The following is a 19,109-nucleotide window of genomic DNA, read 5'->3' as shown; positions in this document are numbered from 1 at the left end:
TACACTTCAGATACCAAAATGTTTTTGTTTTTTTCTGAAATAAAATTCACTAAACTAACAATACTGTAGCCTCAAAAAGGCTAAATAACAACAACACAACAAAGTTGGTGAACTTGTAGCCATTTTCAAAGTCCCATTCATTCCAATTGATATAATCAATCTGAGGACTCAGAATCAGATTGTGAAGCTAACTTTAGCGTTATGCTATGACAGACATCACATTAACCTAACTGGCTAAGAACAGGTGAACTCTATTTCTAAAACATTTAAATTACCAACAACTCATATTTTACATCGTTGCAATTTGACATGTAATACAAGCTTTCCAAAACAAATTCAATTAAATGACAATATTTTGGATTTGGAGTACAATTTTCAGGCCTTCCAGGAGAGCTCTTGTACAGCAACACAGTTTGAGAATCATTCAGGCAACACAATACTTGAACTTTACTGCACTAGTTGGTACATCATATCTGTCAGTGTTTTGACTAACACCTGTTGATGCTGATGATAACCCTGCTATAACATTAAGCTTCACAGAATCACAGACTCTTCTTTGAGAAAATCATCCTCACCTAAATATGTCAAAGACAATGCAGAGAGCACATTAACCAAACAGCATGCAGGGGGTTCCTTTTTGTTGTTTTGCCAACTCAAACAATCTACATTAATCTCCCAGAAATTGAGGACATTTGTCCCTGATCACAAATAACATCAACAGTTTACACCTTAATCTTTCACTTTTTTCCACTTTACATCAATAACACATGATTTAAATAAAATAGAGCCTGTTCATATTTTAAAACTGCTCTCTTTCCAAATCACAATGCATCAAAGTAAGCAATTATTCCACTCTGTAAGAATATCCTTCCTTTTTTTTGTTACTTTTGGCCTCAACTACCATAACTTCCTCAGATTTACCACTGAATCTCTTCAATGAGGCAGATATGGTAAATGATTTGTATAAATTTGGAAAAATGCATCTTCTGCATTCAACCACTGCATGGCAGATGGGGCCGCAGTGCAGCACAAACAGGAACAGGAAAGAGCAGAAACTGAAACAGACACAGTTGAATGCAAAGGCAAATAATAAAAGCCTTGTAAAAGCAGAAGTTTGCCCACTGTTATCCCACAGCTCTAATTCTGGTAACAGCACCTGCACTGCTACTCACGTGGGATCAATGATGTAGAAAACGACCGCTGATTCAAATTTTTTTCTTTTCAAAACTTCAAGCTTAAATAGAATATATGAACAGTGGAAGCCTGTGAGTACAATACCTTTACTGTTATCTCAAAGAGGATGTACAGAGTATAAAATATTACGGAACTTATCCTTTAAAATAAAAAAAATTAAAACACAAGCGAACACCTCTTCAGATGGGAAAATTTGTGAGAAAACACACCTCACTCCCACACCGACAACCTGAAGATGTGCAATATTTAAACCGCTGAAAACACAGTTAGAGGGTGTCATGATGGCAATGTAGAGAGGAAAATAACACCTTTTACCCCACTCAGAGAGCAAATTACACACTTTGCTCCACACAGCAAGCACTAGACAACAGAATAGACCCACGCATTCTTCTGAGAAATCAGTACAGTCATGATAAGAATGCAACACATGCACAGGGTTTGGTAGGATAACAGTAGGGTGTCCAGACTCCAAGTGCAAAGTCAGAGCCAAGAATTGTTGGACCCATCCAAGGTAGGGATGGGTGCGCTCTGAACTCTCTGTTCTCCGTCCAGATGTTTCTTGTTGTCTGGCTAAGTGGAGGAGAAGGGAGGGAGGGGATTACACAACTCTTTCTCTCACTCACGCTTTAACCCACCGAGTGCTTATGCTAAGCAGGAAGTGGGAAGCGGTGTAGGTCCTCAGAAAAGGAAAGGGAAGACTTGGATAAACAGATGAAGAAAGATGAATCAACCATGTGACTAACAATAGCTTTTCACAGGCATGTTCACTTTTTGTTTTTCCAAAATTCTGGGGTTATTGTCTTCAAGGGAATACTACACATCACACACCAGTTACAGAACAAGGACAACTAAGTTCAGCTTGATACAATTATACTGGTAAGAGGTGTTTCTAATATTTTGTCCATCCTGTTTGTCAATACAATTTGACAGCCCCTTTTTGGTCAGAGGGAGCCATCAGGGACATCAAACTTATCATTTTAAAAACATTACATTTTGCTGACGCTTTTATTCAAAGTGACTTACAACATACCGATGGTACACCATCAGGAGCAATTTAGGATTCGGTGTCTTGCTCAAGGGTGCTTGGGCATGTGGGTGGGGGAGGCTGGGGACTGAGCCACCAACCTTCTGATTGGTGTGCAACCCAGTCTACTGACTGAGCTACAGCCTCCCTCTCAGGGGCACAGAGAGACTGATGGAAACAAAGACCATTCACACTCTCATTCACACCTAAAGGCAATTTGTAGAACCACCAATTAACCTGAGGTGCATGTTTTTGGATGGTGGAGGGAAGCCGGAGCACCTGGAGAGAACCCACGCAGGCACAGGGAGAACATGCAAAATCCGCACAGAAAGGCGCAGGACCGGATTCGAACCCGGAACCTTTTTGCTGTGAGGCGACAATGCTAACCACTGCACCACTGTGCCACCACACACCCATGATCAATGGAAATCACCATGTGCAAAAACAGCAAAATTTGACTCCCTGTGATGGGAACTGGTTGCAAATAAGTAAATTGTCTGAAATATCAAATGACAGCATTAACCCATTCCACCCTACAGGCACCTGCACCACAACCAAGCTAAAGTTGTTATTAAAAAGCAGCCGCTGCCTTTTTTGAAGGCCAAGCATGACGCATTCACTGAAGAGGTCGCCTAGCACCACTATGACAGAATTTGCAAATGCAGAATTTGTTTGCTTCATTTCTGCATCTAATGTGGTTGAGCTGCAGGTGAGAATTTTTCAGAATGGGTTTAATTAATTAGTGAGTGTCACTTAATTACTCCCTTATTTTCGGTGTTGATAAGATGGAAATAGAAATGTAGAAATGCTCACAATGGCATGTTGATAAAGACATGTACATTAAAATGAATACTGTGCACAGTGCAAGTTTTATGCCTTATCAACTCAACTTTTTATTGACATGAAAACTAATGAGCAGTTTTTTGTTGATCAGGCAGCAGCCTGATCAAAGTTCATTTGGATATGACGTGTGGGTGATTTCCAAGAAGGAAGCAGGAAGGTGTATTACTTATCGACTATAACATTGGCATTTTTTCAGGTCTTTTGTATCTGTATGGGGCTGAAGACTCTGCATAAAGAAAGTCTGAACAAATGTCTGGGTACAAGTTTAGTGCAGAGGCTGAGACCTCCACTATGTCTGTAAATCCTGCTATTGTCACAGTTGTGTGTACTTTAGGGCAAATCTTTGTCTGCTAATGGAGGGTGAGCTGTAGAGAACCAGATGAGTGGTGGACGTCAGTGTGAGGGACATGCTCAATTTCACAGGAGAAAGCCACTAAAAGCCTCCTCTCAATCAGATTCTCTCTCACGCCACCTTTTTTTCCTCTCCGTTTTCCCCAGGAGCTTCCACCATTAATTCTAAATTGTTTAGCTTCTCCGGCTTCACACTCTGTTGCTTTCATTATGCTAACACCAAAAACTGGTGGCAGCTTTAACATTTTCCTTCACCTCTTTAGATGGGATTGAGGATGCTCACCTGCCTTACTTCCAGCTGGCACTCATGAGAAATTGTTTTTTAGAAATGTCATCAATCAAAGAAGAACAGGACGACAAGTCTGCGTTACAGAAAACCAAAGAGATAGTCAATTTTGTCTGGGAGAGGAGAGAAGAACCACTTTCTTTCTCTCACCAGATGAATCACATGTCTAAACTGGCAAGAGTGATGATAAATGCTGAAACAAATGCAGCTTTCAAGTAAAAGCCATGGGCACATAAAAGAAGGCTGCGATCAACAATAGAACAGCTGATCATCTCAGGCATAAACTGACAATCTCACGACAGCAGTGTTTACTATAGGTTTGAGAATGTACTTGTGTTGGTGGGGGCATGGTGTGTGACTGATGTGTATACAGGGATTCATGCAGTTCAGTATCACAGATACACGCAACTCCTGTGGCCAAACTAGTTTGAAAAGTGTCAAATAAAGCATTCTAATATAAGGTTTTCCCGACTTGAAATGTTTTCCCTTCGGTTGGGACCCCCTACCCCTCCTGAAAGAAATACGTCTTGATCAAAACCTAGTATATGGCTGGACCCTGTGCGAAACTAGAAGGCTACCAGTGGTGTAACTTTGATCTCTCACTTACTCAGTGACAGACATTCGCTTGAGAGCTCGGGCTCACTGTAGAGGTCCAACCAAAATATTGTATGTTATTTATCTAATTTATGAGCACCTGTTTCTTTTCAGCTCAGCATTGGAGTCTCTGATGTGTTTTGCAGACTTTGACTTTAGCACTGGTTTGTATCCTCTGATCTCTGTGTTTCACGAGGGGCAAGTGGAGATTGCCCACTTTCTCATCGAACGCGCTGATAGTGTCGTTCTCTCGGAAAAGATTAAAAAAATTATGAAATGGGTCGCAAAATATAAAGTAAAGTTCATGTGTGGGGAAACATTGCACAGTGCAAAACCAAAGTGGCCAACTCAGGTTATTTCTCAAAGGTTTACAAGCTAAAATGCAGTACAAAAAAGTGCAGTGTCAATTTTGCACAATAGTGACCTCATGAAAGAAAACAGGCCGAGTGTGTGCGACAGTAGATTCAATATAAATACAACTGCAAATATACAGATTTGGAGACTTGGTTTCAGTGTTGCAATATCTTACATAGTCCAACAAATTCCTGTTTCTCTTTTACTTTCTCTCCCTAAAGCCCTTCTGTCTCATCTTTCCTGCCCGCCACAAAAGAGTTCTTAAATTGCTCTGAACTCAGCAAGATAACTTCCAAAGCAGATAAATGCTTTAAGCAGGTTTGCCTGGCCTTTGTTAACAGTGACAATTACAATTACATTAGTATGCAAGATGGCAGCGTATTTCAGATACATTATTGTAAAAGAAATACATTAAAATTGGCTAGTCTGGAGACTGGTTTGAAACCTCCACAATACAAATGAATATCTGCTAAAGACTGAGAATGTGGTTTTGTTTTCTCTGTATCGTCGTTCAGTGGTTAAAGGGTACGACCTTCAACTGCACAACCTGGGTTTTAGTCTCCTCTGACAAAGACTCTGCCGTGTCCGTCCTTGAGCGTGATACTGGAGCTGGATGTGGCGGTGAGGGGTTCTCTTCTTATTAGATTTGTTTCTTAAAGCCTGTAATCACTCATCTGATTAATTTCATATGTGGGGAAACTGGATTAATTCCAGTAACAAAATTGAATTCACAGGCCTAAATTCATACTGTGCAGTTTATTAGTGCTGAGGAGACGAGTGGATTAGTTAGACAGAAAGCTGATCTGTTATGAATTTCATTCACCACTTTTATCAACAGAAAACTGCAAACACTTGAGATGTTTAAAGCTTCATTAACACTGAGATTAGTTTTTATATCATTATGTGAGAAATATGTTGGGGGGGGGCTTACTTTGATGATATACCAACAAAAGGCTGACTGTATTATTGCTGGTACTAAGGACCAAGAACAAAGTAAAGTTTAAATTCAAATTCACAAAGCAGCACACCCTGAGCTAAAGGTGGAGCATGTGGAAATAATCTCTTCCGCCCTCGATAACCCACAACACTCTGTTCCACTTTGTTTGCATGATTAACAAGAGACTGAGCCGTGGAGATGATCAATAAGTACTGGCCTTTTACGGAACTGAGTCTAATATTGTAACCCTACCTTTGTGCCCTTCCTATTCCAGAGCCAATTACGTGATATGATCAATACACGTCAGTAATAGGATATTGGCGCTTCTTGTGGCGATTCTGTGGCCCAAAACAAAACAAAAATCCATGGCTAGTGCGACACATAAACACTGCTCCTATACTCAGCTGCCACCAGGGGATGTGTGTCACAGGGGCACATATGATCTGTTTCATTTGGCAAAGACATACAAAAAGATGATGCTGTTTATCTTTCCCCCAGAAAGAGGCTGTGTGTGTGTGTGTGTGTGTGTGTGTGTGTGTGTGTGTGTGTGTGTGTGTGTGTGTGTGTGTGTGTGTGTGTGTGTGTGTGTGTGTGTGTGTGTGTGTGTGTGTGTGTGTGTGCGTGTGTGTGTGTGTGTGGGGGAGGGGGTACTGTTGTGACTCTCCCAATCCAGATCCTAATCTGTTCCCAACTGCAGAAAACATCTAAAATCACCTCACCACCACTCGCATCAGACTCGCGGCAAAAGAGCTGCTCCGACAACAGCTCCACATTTTACAGGCTAAGTGTTATTACTGACCGAGGTCGATGAAGACGGATGCCAATCAAGGATTGGAAAAAAAAAAAAAAAAAAAAACCTGATTAACAACTAAACAGTCCAAATCAATTAAAAATAAAAATAAATAAATAAAAATAAAAAAAATAAATGATTTTCTGTGTTCTGGTTTGAGAAGAACTGCAGGGGAGAGATTCAGCCATCTGGCTCGCCACTACAGAGGCCGGACTGTGGCCTCTTCTTTCTCATGTCTCTGTGGAGCAACGGCGCCCAGCAGAGCATGGCTGGCTCCGGAAAAAGATTCAGTCGCCATTCCACTGCATGCCCATGTTAATCACCCCCAACAACCACTATGCAGATGGAGCCTCTTTAGAAATCAGACGGTATCCATAAGGCTCCGTGATCTCTTTGTCCGTCTCTGGTGGAATGGCAGAACTGGCAGCGTGTTGTCATGGACGATCCGTCTCCTAAAAGTGTAATGTGTCTCCTGAGGTTAGTTAGGTAAGAAAATTATGAGAAGACACTAACGCAATGATCTGAGTCTGCAGAGGATGTTTTCACACATGCAAGAATTTAAGGTAGTTTTACTGTCTCATAAAAAAAAAACTCTCCACTCCTGACAGTGAAAAGCTCTTCACTAGATTGGCTGTAATCTGCCTCTACATGACATCACTTGAATTCTCCCACTCAGTCTAAAAGATTAGGTCAACTCGGAGTTCCCCACATGAGCACTGCTCTCACATTTCAGACAAAAAAGCATTCCCTGAGGAATGCAGCAAGAAGAAAGCAGCACATGAATGTTCCAGAGGCTTTAGGTGGAGCTCTGTTTTTAAAACCATGGTAAAAAAGCACAGCTCTGGTTTTCAGAAAGACTGGCTGACTCATGTTCAAGCAACCGTGGAATGCCAAATGAAGGAGATGATGCATAATACTGCAGCATATTGCAATCTGAGTTTGAAAATTTGCATCATGATGCAGAAACACTTTGCTTTATCCGCTAGAGTTGTACCTACTGCAGAAATCTGACAAGATGACTTGAAACTGTTCTTACCTCATTATATTCCATGGTGAGAACAGCAGAGCTAACAACAAGCTAGACAGCTATTTTGAAATGATCAAACTAAAGATTTCAGCCCGGTAACATGCGAAACAGCATCAGTGTCATGTTTTGCCTCGACTAGGCGTGGAAAGTACACGCAGGTATGACCAGGGTCGAAGCAGGAGGTCATGTGATGAAATACAAAGAATCTGAGTAGGGAGATTGGTCTGGAGCGCTTGGACAGATCGAACCCAAGACTTTCCCCCCCCAAGAGACCTGGGTTCAAGCCAGTGAGAAAGCAACACTGATTTCTTAGATGTAGCGTAAGTCACATTTAACTCATGTTATGTACGTTAAATTACGTACGATAAGTTTCATACGTGATATATGTAACGTCATGTAAAAATACTACATAGAGCTGACCGTTTCCTGGGAGGATCCCTAGACTTTTGGATTGGAGTCTGTGATTTTTAAGTAAGTTACTTATATAACTTTATGTATTTAACTTGCGTAACGTACTTTATGAGACTTACATGATGCACGCAAAAGTATTCGATAGAGCTGACACGGAATCATATTGAAGAGGCCCGTGAGGCTCTGCTGTTCGCTCAGGTGTACACCCTATTTGGCATGACTGGGGCTGCAAAAAGGAGAGCGATCAAGTCCACCATAGAGGCTGCAGACAGGGGCTCCAGATGGCTTTGGATCAGGGGAAGTGATCCGTGGGCCGATACTGCTGGGACACAAGCCAGGGTCTGATCAACCCTGGCTGGGTGGCCTGAGCGAGGGTGTCTGATGTTGAAAGACCCAAAACGCCCCATAGCCTGGAATGAATATTTGAATCACTTATTTTAAGCCAAACCATGATCTTTTCCTAAACCTAGCCATGTGGTTTTTGGTGGCTAAACCTAAGGCACATTACTTTTTTCACCTAGGCGAGCCAAAACGTGACAATGACACGATGTCCTGAAGTGGACTGACAAGTGAATTACCCACTTTGACATCATAATAGGCTGAAAAATATCATAAAAAAGCATATTATCAACAAATTCCAATTTGTCCAAAAGCATGTCTCTGTATTATTTCCTCCGCTTTTATAGGATGATAGAGTTTCATAGCTCCATCCTTAGGCATATTAAACAACCATCATATTATGATATAGAACTGGTGTAAAATTCTTCAATTCTTGAAGAAATCAACAATCCTATGATTGTTCTGCAGCAGCCTTTCCACTTGAATTGTCACATCACGGCCCACGTGGCTCGCATTCAAAAAAGCTGAGTGCTCACAGTTTGCATTTGGATGCAGACCATTTGGATCTTTACAGTCCTGGGAAAAAGGGATGATGCTGTGCACTGCTGAAGGATAAAGCTTTAAAACTGCATTCAATAGACCTAATGTCTCCATTCAAACTATAATTACTATTTTATATGGTATTTGATGACTCTTTTTTTAGCATTTATTAAGGAATACTTACGACTTAAATCTATGTTTTTTAATGAGCTCATTCTCTTGGGGGACTGTGTAGTGTTTGTACTTTGCCTAAAACCGGCTTCAGTACTACATCTTGTGGTAGCTGTGGTCTGTGGTACACGGAGCACTTGCAGCTGTACCAGGCTGTTATTGTGCGTGGAAAGTCTGAAATAAAGGGGCTTGTTTGAATGCCACATTGACTTCCCGTTTCTTTACGCAGCCAGCCCACAGAATTACAGTTGTGTATGCGTGACCATTCATTTGGACTTAATGAATATCGACCTCAGCTACTATGGGATTCATTCAGCTGCTGATTTATACAATTACTTAACACTTTTCCCATTTAAGTCTCTGCCATGCTGCTTTGCATTTGTTCTCTCACACAACACCGCGAGCGGCGGTGTGCTTTTACATTCTCATATTCATTAACAGTACTTCATGAGAGCCTATGAGATGTTATCGTAGTAATGATTGTGATGAAAAGCTGAAACCTCATGTTCTGTATTTGAATGCTAAAGTCACCATCTGAAGGGATGTAGTTACTCTTACATCTTACTGCTTGTTTAGCTTCTTGCTCAAGTTTAAATTAATAATAAACACAGCATGCATCACATGGCAGGTGCAATAAAAAAAAATCATAGAAAAAGATGTATATGGACCAAAACCAACTTAAACAAATGTGTATATTAAACTACAAAAAAAATGCAATAATGATCTTCAAACTATAGGCTATGTGTGGTTGCTGTGGTGATGTGGTTGAGCTGTTAACTATACTTGATTATAGTTACCGCAAAAAAAAGTTTGATACAAAACGTTATGTAAGTGTAAAATGAGGTGTAAGTCAGCATAATAAATCAATTTACAGTTCAGAAAGTGTCACATTTCCTTGTTCTCTTTCCGTGTTGCATAGAACAAACTAAAATAAGGAATGAAAGAGCTAAATGAAAAACAACTTTGGTTTCAGGTCTAGTTACTCATTTGTATCTCTTCTCTACTTATTAAGACACATGGTCTCAGAAAAGTGGTTCATTGGCATTATTTGTCTTAAAATTCTCTCAGTTACTGTGTTTACATTTATAACAGAAATATAATACATACATTTTATAACGTATCCTTTGAGCTTTATCACAGATGTCCTTATGGTATGACAATTCAATTTTTTGGAGATTTAATAGCAGACTATATCCTTGTATCCATTGTTCATCCAATCTATTCACATGCTGATTGCCATTGAGACACTGCTCAGGTCAGCACCCTCTAGGCACTTCCTTAACACTATCCAAATGTCCCGTTTGTACAGCTGACACGTGGATTCTCTTTAAGAGGATGAATCTTATATGGCTTAAATAAGAAATTGTCCTAACTTGAACAGAAGTAGTCTCAGGTTTGTTTTAGACTGTTACTCCTCTTTCCAAGGGAATCTGTGATATGTACAGGCCAAGTGGATACCAGGACTGTTCTTTAGCGTGACAACATTGAAACTACCTCCTGCTGCAAGGCATCCACCCTAATAAAGTGACCTTGAATGGGACACTGAATTCCCAGCAGCCCTCAGGAAACACTGCTCTGTACTCGGCTACGCAATCCTACTTCACTGTCAATGAGGCAAAAACCCAAGTAAATATCAATGTGCTGCTATGCTCCCTGCTGGATCCCTTGGGATGAAATAAATATTTAATATATTTCACAATTTGGATGTAATTTTCATAGCTTTGGGCATCATTCCTATAATTATAATATCATCTGTATTTCAAAGATGGGGCAAAGTCACTAAAAACGACATCGCAGTCATAAGACCACAGAGGTTGTCAACAAACCTCCACATATGTGAAGGTGAACTGTAGCGGCAACAAAAATGGGATAATACATTTAATGTTGTCCTTTAATAAGGAGTTTGTCAAGTAAAATGTTACTCATTACCACGAGGACAAAGTCACAAAGTACAACAAGTGCATAGTGCATGCAAAACACAAGCTATTCAATTGTTATCCACTTAATAAAATGAAAAATTAATAGTTTTGTTGTTTTGACTTTATTATTGTGCCGCTGCAGCTCAGCCCCCCAGCGAGATTTACCCTCTCACTGAAACTAAAATGAGTCAGGACAGGGTTAGTGAATGTCACAAAGTAGTGTTAAATTTGGGGTGAAAGCCCTCCAGCCCTTTGGCACAGTAGAATATCCATGGTTCAGGTTGGATAGTTAATGACCACAGTTCCTGTTCACGTCAGCGCCATGGTTACCTAGCCATGGGTCTGTAAATCGCAATTTAAATTAGGCTACCTATTGTGATAATTCGGTGTTTATACACGCCAGATATTATAGATACGGGCATATTTTGTTACACAAAACAGTTGAAATTTGTTTTGTTACTGTGCTGAAATAAAAACAATAAATATTTATTAACTAGCAAAAATACTTATGAAAGAATTCAAGTTCAATAAACCAATCTGAAACTGGAGTCAGTTTAGATAAAATGCTATAAATCAGAGACAACCTGACTACTACCTTATGGCTAGTCTTCAATGTTAAATTTGTACTGTTGCTATTCAACCGAACTGTTGATGAATCACTTGTGACAAACACTTGGCTTGCTACTCACACTGACAGGTTGAGACAAAGGCTACCTCCATTCCCTCAAGAAATGACACCATGTTTATAGGCCAGCCGGGTAAATGTCAACACTCAAGCCACACGAATTTTAAGAAGTTTCAGTCAAAACAAAAAAAGATTTTTGTGACTTTAGGCACAGGATTACCTCACAGTAAAGGTTAGAATACCCCGGCCTATACCCATTCTCCACTTGTCAATCCAATTAGCTTCCAGCGGCACCGTCCCAGCTGTTCGACCTCGGACGGATCCCTGATGAGCTCCATTAGCAGTATTACCTGCATCCGGCAAGCGGTGGGGTCACGGGGGTCAACAATGGACCTAACGCTGAGATTAAATTACCCCTGAGGGATTCAGGGGTGGGTGGGTGTCTACAGTATAGTCACCACCCCCACCTCCTCGCTACAGCCACAAACAGAGATTTCAGAGTAGAAGCTGGGCTGGCATTTAACATGTCGTTTTCCGGTTCATACACTCCCTCTGATCTCATTTCTAACCCTGTAGAGTTAAAGACGGGACTTCCACTGTTAAAAGCATGACCTACAGCGAACAGTGAATGCACACTGTGATCATGTGACCGTGATCAAGACAGGGCGGATTTGATCAGGGGTTTCAATGCAGCTGTCCAGGATTTACCCCTCGTGTCTTCCAGAATTTATGACTGGTGATCAAACTCCTATATACTGTGCTTCTGCAGCTGGCTGAGCACAGAAACGGACTGCGAATGGGGACACTTGTGAGTATTTTATTTTAAAACAAACAAAGATACAAAAATATTTAAATTAATGAATACTTTTGAAATCGAGAGTGCATATGAACGCCTCCCTCTTGTGGCATTCATGACCTCGGACATTAGCATTTTCTGAAAACACAGCGTTCTCAAGTTGCCAAATAAAAGCACCTAACTGCCACACTGCAGCCTTGAAGCCCTTTTTAGCACTTTTGGTTTACAGCTACTGTATTCATTTCTGTCTCAATAAACATTTTTGAAGCAGAAGAGGGGAGCCATGTTTAGCAAACAAACTAGTTCACCAGTCATTCAGGTACAATTTCCCATTTGAAGGTTAGAACTTTCCCACTACCCGGTCGCTCATGAACGCACCAATAATAAGCTGCTTTCTGTGCCCCAGCAGTCAAAAAATCCTGCAAATTGAACAGTATTTTCTGTCGTTTTGGAGTATTGCATCATTTTTAGAAAATAATTTGGTAAAAAAATGAAATTGAACCCCATTTGAAACACAACCGTGACTTCGGGATAATCCTTGTTTATACAAATATCAGAATAAAAAACAAAATCCATTTCAGTTCCTGTTACTTGCTAGCAGCAGCCAATATTTCTGGTGAGAGACGGACAAAGAGGAAGAACCTCAATTACTGTGAGTGGAGGCAGCAGGCTCTGTGTGGGATCTGGAGCCCTCCGGAGCACTGAGAAGCTTCACGAGAGCGCTATAGGCTCAACCTACAGTGATTCAGCCTGAACACAGGTATTGCAACATCTCACACACACACACACACACTTACAGAAATAGCAAGCAAGTGCACGCACACACACAACACACACAGACAAGAGGGCACACGCAGATACGTACCTGACTCATCCCAAAGGCATTCACAACTACCTCACTAACAGAGGAAAACAAAAAAAAAAAAAACTTGGAATGAGAAGTGAAAAAAACACACAAAACAGCAGAACACACAAAAGGCTTCAGAGAGCACAGCTCAGTCTTGTCTTTCAGACGCAGCCTGAGGCGTGGGATTCTGGGTACGTGCACTGAGCGTCTGCAAACAGCAGCGCTCATTAAGCATCCCTTTACAACCTTGAGGTGAAGACGAATGAATGGTAAAAATACAATTAGGGATTTATTTGACCACATAAATGAAGGTCACTTTCACAGCTTCCGTGCAAAAGCTACTTTGCCTCCTTTTCTGTCCACGATGAAACAAAAAAGAGGAACATTGTTAAATCTCCTCTTGTTTCTGATCTCTTCTGGCTTCGCAACTCTATGTTTGCAAAGGAGAACATATGAATATGTTAACGGGGTCGGTGACAACACCAGTTGTTGTCATTTCACCTGATCAGCCATACTGTCAAACAAAACGAACCATCACATTGTTTTGCGATGCACATGGCTCTATGGTCTTTTAATTTTTTTTTTAACCAAAGGAGAACTCCAAACCAAAGAGAAAGGGGGGGAGGGGGGATTTTCCAAATTTAGCCTGCTACGTGACGATTTTATCCTAAACTCACACCAGCTGTTAATATTCGTTTCTTTTCCATTACTACTGAACTTCCTCCCTGCAAAGAGGACAAATGAATGGACATTTCTCTTTTTTACTCACCTAAATGCCACCTACTGATTTTGCAGTGCCCTTCCTCATTTTTATACCACTATTATGACACAGCAAACCAACCACAGTTGCCTTTCAGCAAGTGTCTAAAAAAAAAAAAAATATTGGATGCTTAACGGTTGCTTACATTTCTAATGCTGCTCCTGTGCTGTATTCACGGTTACACCTATTTCCCATTTAGAAACAAGAATGTATCTTTTCCAGTGAGACGCAAGTTACAATCCCAACAATTCACCAGGAATCTCTTGGCCGACACATTCACACCTACGTACGATTCATGGGCCAGTTCCCCTAACTTGCATGTCTGGTTGGAGGAAACATGAGCACTTGGGGGACCCCAAGTTACCCATATGGGGGCAACTGAATATTTTCTAATGCTAAGTGTATAAAATGTCAGAAAATAGTAAATACTCACCAAAAAACATGCCAGAGAGTGCAGATGTTGTGCCTTCATAATGCTTTTTTTTTGGTGCTTATTTACCATTACCAATCATAAACATAAAAGATGTTCAATTTACAATGAAATAAAGTCAGAGAAAGGCAGTACACCTCTACATCAGAGGAGCAGGAACCAGTACATCTTTTGCATGTTTGCTTGATGAATGAAGCTTTATCGAATCAAATATTGTTGTATTGATCGACTATTCGATTAATGTACTCATCGTTTCCGCATTAAAACCAATGCAGACGTGAGGAGAACAACTGCACAATGAAAAGCAGGGTTGAGTTTGAACCCATGCCCCCCCCCCCTCTGGCCCCCCATCCTGGTGAAGTCCAGGTGCACTAAATCAAACACCCTCAAGAAACTTCATCCTCAAACCATGACAACAATACAGTAGGAAATCAGTGCTGCTACCATGACTTCCCTTTGAGCTCTACAGAACATACACAGACACTGAGATAATGAACTGGAGCACAAACTGGGATGAATGCCAGACTTTAAGGCATTATTGTGATCAGGGTCTGTTAACAGCAGCGACCAAATAGAATGAATGGATCACAAGGAAAAAAGGAGAAGCACATCCCTTTTGTTTTAAAGTTCGTCTTTTTCCCAAAAGCCACCATTGTGATGCAAGTCAGACTTTATTATGACTAATATTAACGCCTACCCTCGTATTTGAGGATACTATCACTAAGTTCAACAGCGAGGCATATTCACAACTCCAATTTCAGAAACTATCCATCACAGAGTGAACAAGTGGATCCGATTAGGGGAAGAGAAATTTGGTCCAGAGCAAATAATGTAATCGCTCCGCTTCACCTCCTCTTCATTTGGCTAAGCCACCAGCTCTGTGTTCACAGTGTTAAAGCACATGCGCTCTGACCTTTTCCTTATCATAAATCACATACTACTGTTCTGCTGCCAGGATTTTGTTTAACCCAATTTGTCACTGAGGACACCCCTTCCACCCTCGCTGCAGATCCACTCCGTGGGACTGGGAGCGCGGGATTAGTGGGCGGATCAAAGCTTGCCATCCAGACCTCTCTCGTCTTGTAATCATGGAAGTCAGTAGCTTCTGGAGCTGATAAGTCCAAGGCTACTGTTGGTTACCGGGCAAAAAAAGGACAGGACTGGAGACGAGGTCTTCGAATAACATGTATTTCCATTGATTAATTAATCCTTTCCGTCTTATTATGTCGCAAAAAAGTAGAAAATAAGCACATTTAAAAACCGGAAACCAGTTGTTCTAAATCAATTTCCTGTTGATTAAGCCAATCAATTTACATTTTCTCGAGACATCACAGAAAAATCAAGAAATGTTGACTGGAAAGAGGCATCGAACACAGACAAAGTGGAGGGCAGACAGACAGATGAACACACTTTCACACATTATTGTGACAGAAACGGGTCACGGAAGGGGTGTCAAGCATATCAGACGAGCATGCTGTCAGCAGGCAATCTCTCTCGTGCGATAGCTGTTTTCGGCCTCTGCGGTCATTACAATGAGAATCACCGAAAATACTCTCCACGCGGCCAGACCAGATCCATTCATCGTGCCGATCACCCCCACCCCTCAAGACTTCTCACCATGCAGCACTGGAGGCTCGGCGGTATTTCACTGCAGACGTCAGGGTGAATAAAAGTCAATAGAAAGGTTTGCCACAATGCACTTCTGCTCCACTGCTGTGGTCGTATAAACTTCCTGTGGCACCCGACACTTCCTCACATTGGCTTTGGAGACATAAATGAGCTGAAGTGGAGAGGGAGCTTTACAGAAGCCTGTGACATGCCATCCAGACCTCTAATCACACCATCATGCAGACTTATGTTTCATTTACAGTCTAATCATACACCCAGACGGTTATTCCTCTCTGACCCGCAAAGGACTTCCAGTAAACTTCAGTTTGTGCTTTCCCTCCTTTGCCGCTGTGCAATGTGGGTTAAACACAAATAACTCTCAGCTTCTTTAAACCGCTGCCACCCGATGAGTTTATTAAGTCATCAAGATAGTGAGAATCAGCTCAACCATCCACAAGCACCTGATTTACCAGGAATTGTACAGTATTTTGTTTGAGGAGCTGCCACACCCGCCAGAAAAATTGGTGCAAATTATTTCACCAAGGATGTGTAAAAGCTTTACTTCCTCCTCCACGAGCAGATTGTAATCTTTGCTCACTTTCACTCAGAGTCAGACTGACTTGGATAATACCCAATTAACACCCTTTTGAGCATATGTGAAGATGATGTAGCTGTCACTGCAGAGCAGCTGCGAGTTCATTTCCCCAACATGACAAATGAACATTCTATACATGGTAAATTTAACAGGAAACAGATCCACATAAACCTCGAGGCCTATTTGTAGAATAACTACCTGGATATGTGACATCTTATTCTGAAAAGATGTTTGCGGGCACATTTTCTTTCTTAACCTGTTAATGCACCTATTTGTTTATGCACCATGAGCATCTGTTAACCTCACATGTTGTCACAGATATTGATAGTAGTTTTGCCAGGTTGTGCCAAGAAGTGGGCTTGTTGTGACAGTAAGGTTTCCGGTTTAAATCTCCAGATAATCCAGAAAGGGGAATGTTCTACAGTACCATTGAGCTTTCGAAACAATCAATCTTTGAATATCCCCGGCGGTTGCCCTGGCAATCTCCAAATGTGTGAATGACAAGCAGAGCAATGCATATTAAAGTGTGTGTTCACAATCACAAGGCACACGCCTGATGGTGTAAGTCAAATCCATCATCAGTTTGGTTTAAAGTTCACACCGAGGCCGACTCACCTGTGACATCTGGGGTCTGAAATTGATCTCCTTCAGGTCCACAGATCCAGGGGAGAGGTTGTGCAACATCTGACACAGGAGTACCCCGTCTCTCAGGGCCTGTGCCAAGTCAAAGACGGCCGCCGAGGGCCACACAACCCGGTGGTTCGGGGGCAGGACTTTGCAGTCTATCAACCACCGCCCGCATTGTCTCCACTCCTCCATGTCTGGCTCCGGAGACTCTCCGCGCAAACTAACTGGGTCCTCGAACTGGTTCAGGGTGAGCTGGGAAGCGGCGTTTGACGGCGCACACGAAGCAGGCACTACGGTTGATTCCCTCCAAGGTCCGGGTGTCTGTTTCATTCACTATCAGGTCCGTAATCTGGTAATTTCACAACTTTATGTTAATCGCAGTAGGTCACCGCACTATATCCCCCATTCCAGACGCATGTCAGCTCTCCTGTCTTCTGAACATGAAGGCTCGAAAAAGATTGAAATAATAACAGAGACCCACTTCAGCAGACGGCGACGATGGAACCAGAAAACAGAGGCGTGCTACGGGAATTTTCTTCTCTTCATTCTTAAAAAGTTTCTTCAGCATATCCAATCCAAAAGGCGTGAACGGAGAGTAACAATCGTGGCAAACAAAACAGCTGGACGCAGAGGTTTGTCATGTACCGACTTCACTGCTGTCTCACATTTCAGTGAACCAAACAGCACAGTCTACTATGCAATGTGGAAAAAGCGGCGCTCCAAGTCTCTTTAGATGTTGAACAAAAGCCCCGGAGTCACCTACCGCATTTGCATTTAACGTTTCCTCCTCAGTTAAACGTCAAAAGCAAGAACTTCCATTAATTCCCAAGAGCGAACAAATAAAGAAAAAGAGATAGCGCAGAGAGTAGGTTTCCCACAAAGCCTGAATCACCCTCTTTCTACAACAGTCTAAACGTCGCTCTCCAGCAGCGGAAACATGTCCAGAACGAGCACACACAAAAAAAGGAATCTGTGTTTACATTTATCCTGTTACTGTGACTGTTCCGCGCCTTTACGCACGATCCAAAACAGCGTTATCCGTGTGAACAGCTTGGCTTTTCTCTGATTTCTGCCTCCCTTCCGTTCACGTTCTCGCTCCCACGTCTCCCTCTCCGTGTTTCCCTTTCGGACGGAGAAATGTTTGGCGGTCCCAACTCCCCGACCCGAGAGGCACAGATTCTGGCGAGAAAAAGCTGTCCAGGCGTAAGGCGCGGTTACCGACCCAGGAGGTTGAAACAGCTCGCACGTGCTGATTATCTATGTAAAGTTACGACTCGGGTAGTGCGTCCACACTTTCCCAAAGTGGCTCCATACTCAAAAAATGTGAGTTTCAAGGAGTATTTCTTTGAACTGAGAGTTGTGGCTCTGCGCCCTCTGACGGGTGAAGCCGCGCACTGCACGGGCCGCTGACATCAAGCGATTGAAGGCACAATAAGAAAAACAAAGGACAAATAGATTTTCCTCTTCTTTGCTGTGTGATCTGTTCACACTGATGTTTCCGTGGTGGTTTGGACTTGTCGCTCCAGAACAAAGTAGCTCAACAGGATGTGAGAGTGGCACAATAACAACAGCTATTTCCAAACAGAGTAACATCTGTGCAGAATAAAACTGTTGGCAGGTGTAATTTGGTAGAAAGTAATCAGATTGAATCAGCCACTATGATGTAGATTATTGCATGGTGGAAATAGTACTCTGCTCCTTTATTTAAAAGTACCAATGACATTAAAACAATACTCCATTCCAATTCCCTAAAATGAATTCTAAGGAGTTTATTTATACGTAAAAGTAGGCTACATATTAATCAGGAAAACACACATAAAACATCAAAAGTAAAAGCACCTGGTTCTTGTGCCTATTATTATGAACTACATCATTAAATTGTCAACAGTGTTGAAAGTCTAATGATGATCTCCTCTCATTGGTTAAACCCCAAACAATTATTGCTGTTTATCAAAATTATATATTCCATTTTTTTTTTTTAAACCCACCCTGATGTTTAGCTATAATTCTACTTCTCTGCCTTCCTGCAGTATGCAAGGGT

General features: G+C 41.7%; 1 protein-coding gene across 7 annotated transcripts in view; it reads right to left on the bottom strand.

Moving 5' to 3' along the window:
* The window catches only part of vav2 (vav 2 guanine nucleotide exchange factor), a 211,894-nt gene extending 193,531 nt beyond the window's left edge, over positions 1-18,363 (bottom strand). For all 7 annotated transcript variants that reach the window (XM_069705143.1, XM_069705160.1, XM_069705187.1 and 4 more), the window contains exon 1: positions 17,057-18,363. In XM_069705143.1, coding sequence (XP_069561244.1) covers positions 17,057-17,398 — 342 coding nt within the window. In that variant the 5' untranslated portion in view covers positions 17,399-18,363. The remainder of the gene's footprint in view (positions 1-17,056) is intronic.
* Between the last annotated feature and the right edge of the window lie 746 nt (positions 18,364-19,109).

This window comes from Brachyistius frenatus, unplaced genomic scaffold (assembly GCF_029030835.1).
Source record: "Brachyistius frenatus isolate BFR_SWC_R1_liver_20210118 unplaced genomic scaffold, ASM2903083v1 Contig_3, whole genome shotgun sequence".
NCBI classification, from domain to species: domain Eukaryota; kingdom Metazoa; phylum Chordata; class Actinopteri; family Embiotocidae; genus Brachyistius; species Brachyistius frenatus.
The sequence above is the reverse complement of the archived record's forward strand: the minus strand, read 5'-3'. Positions and strand labels throughout refer to the sequence as shown.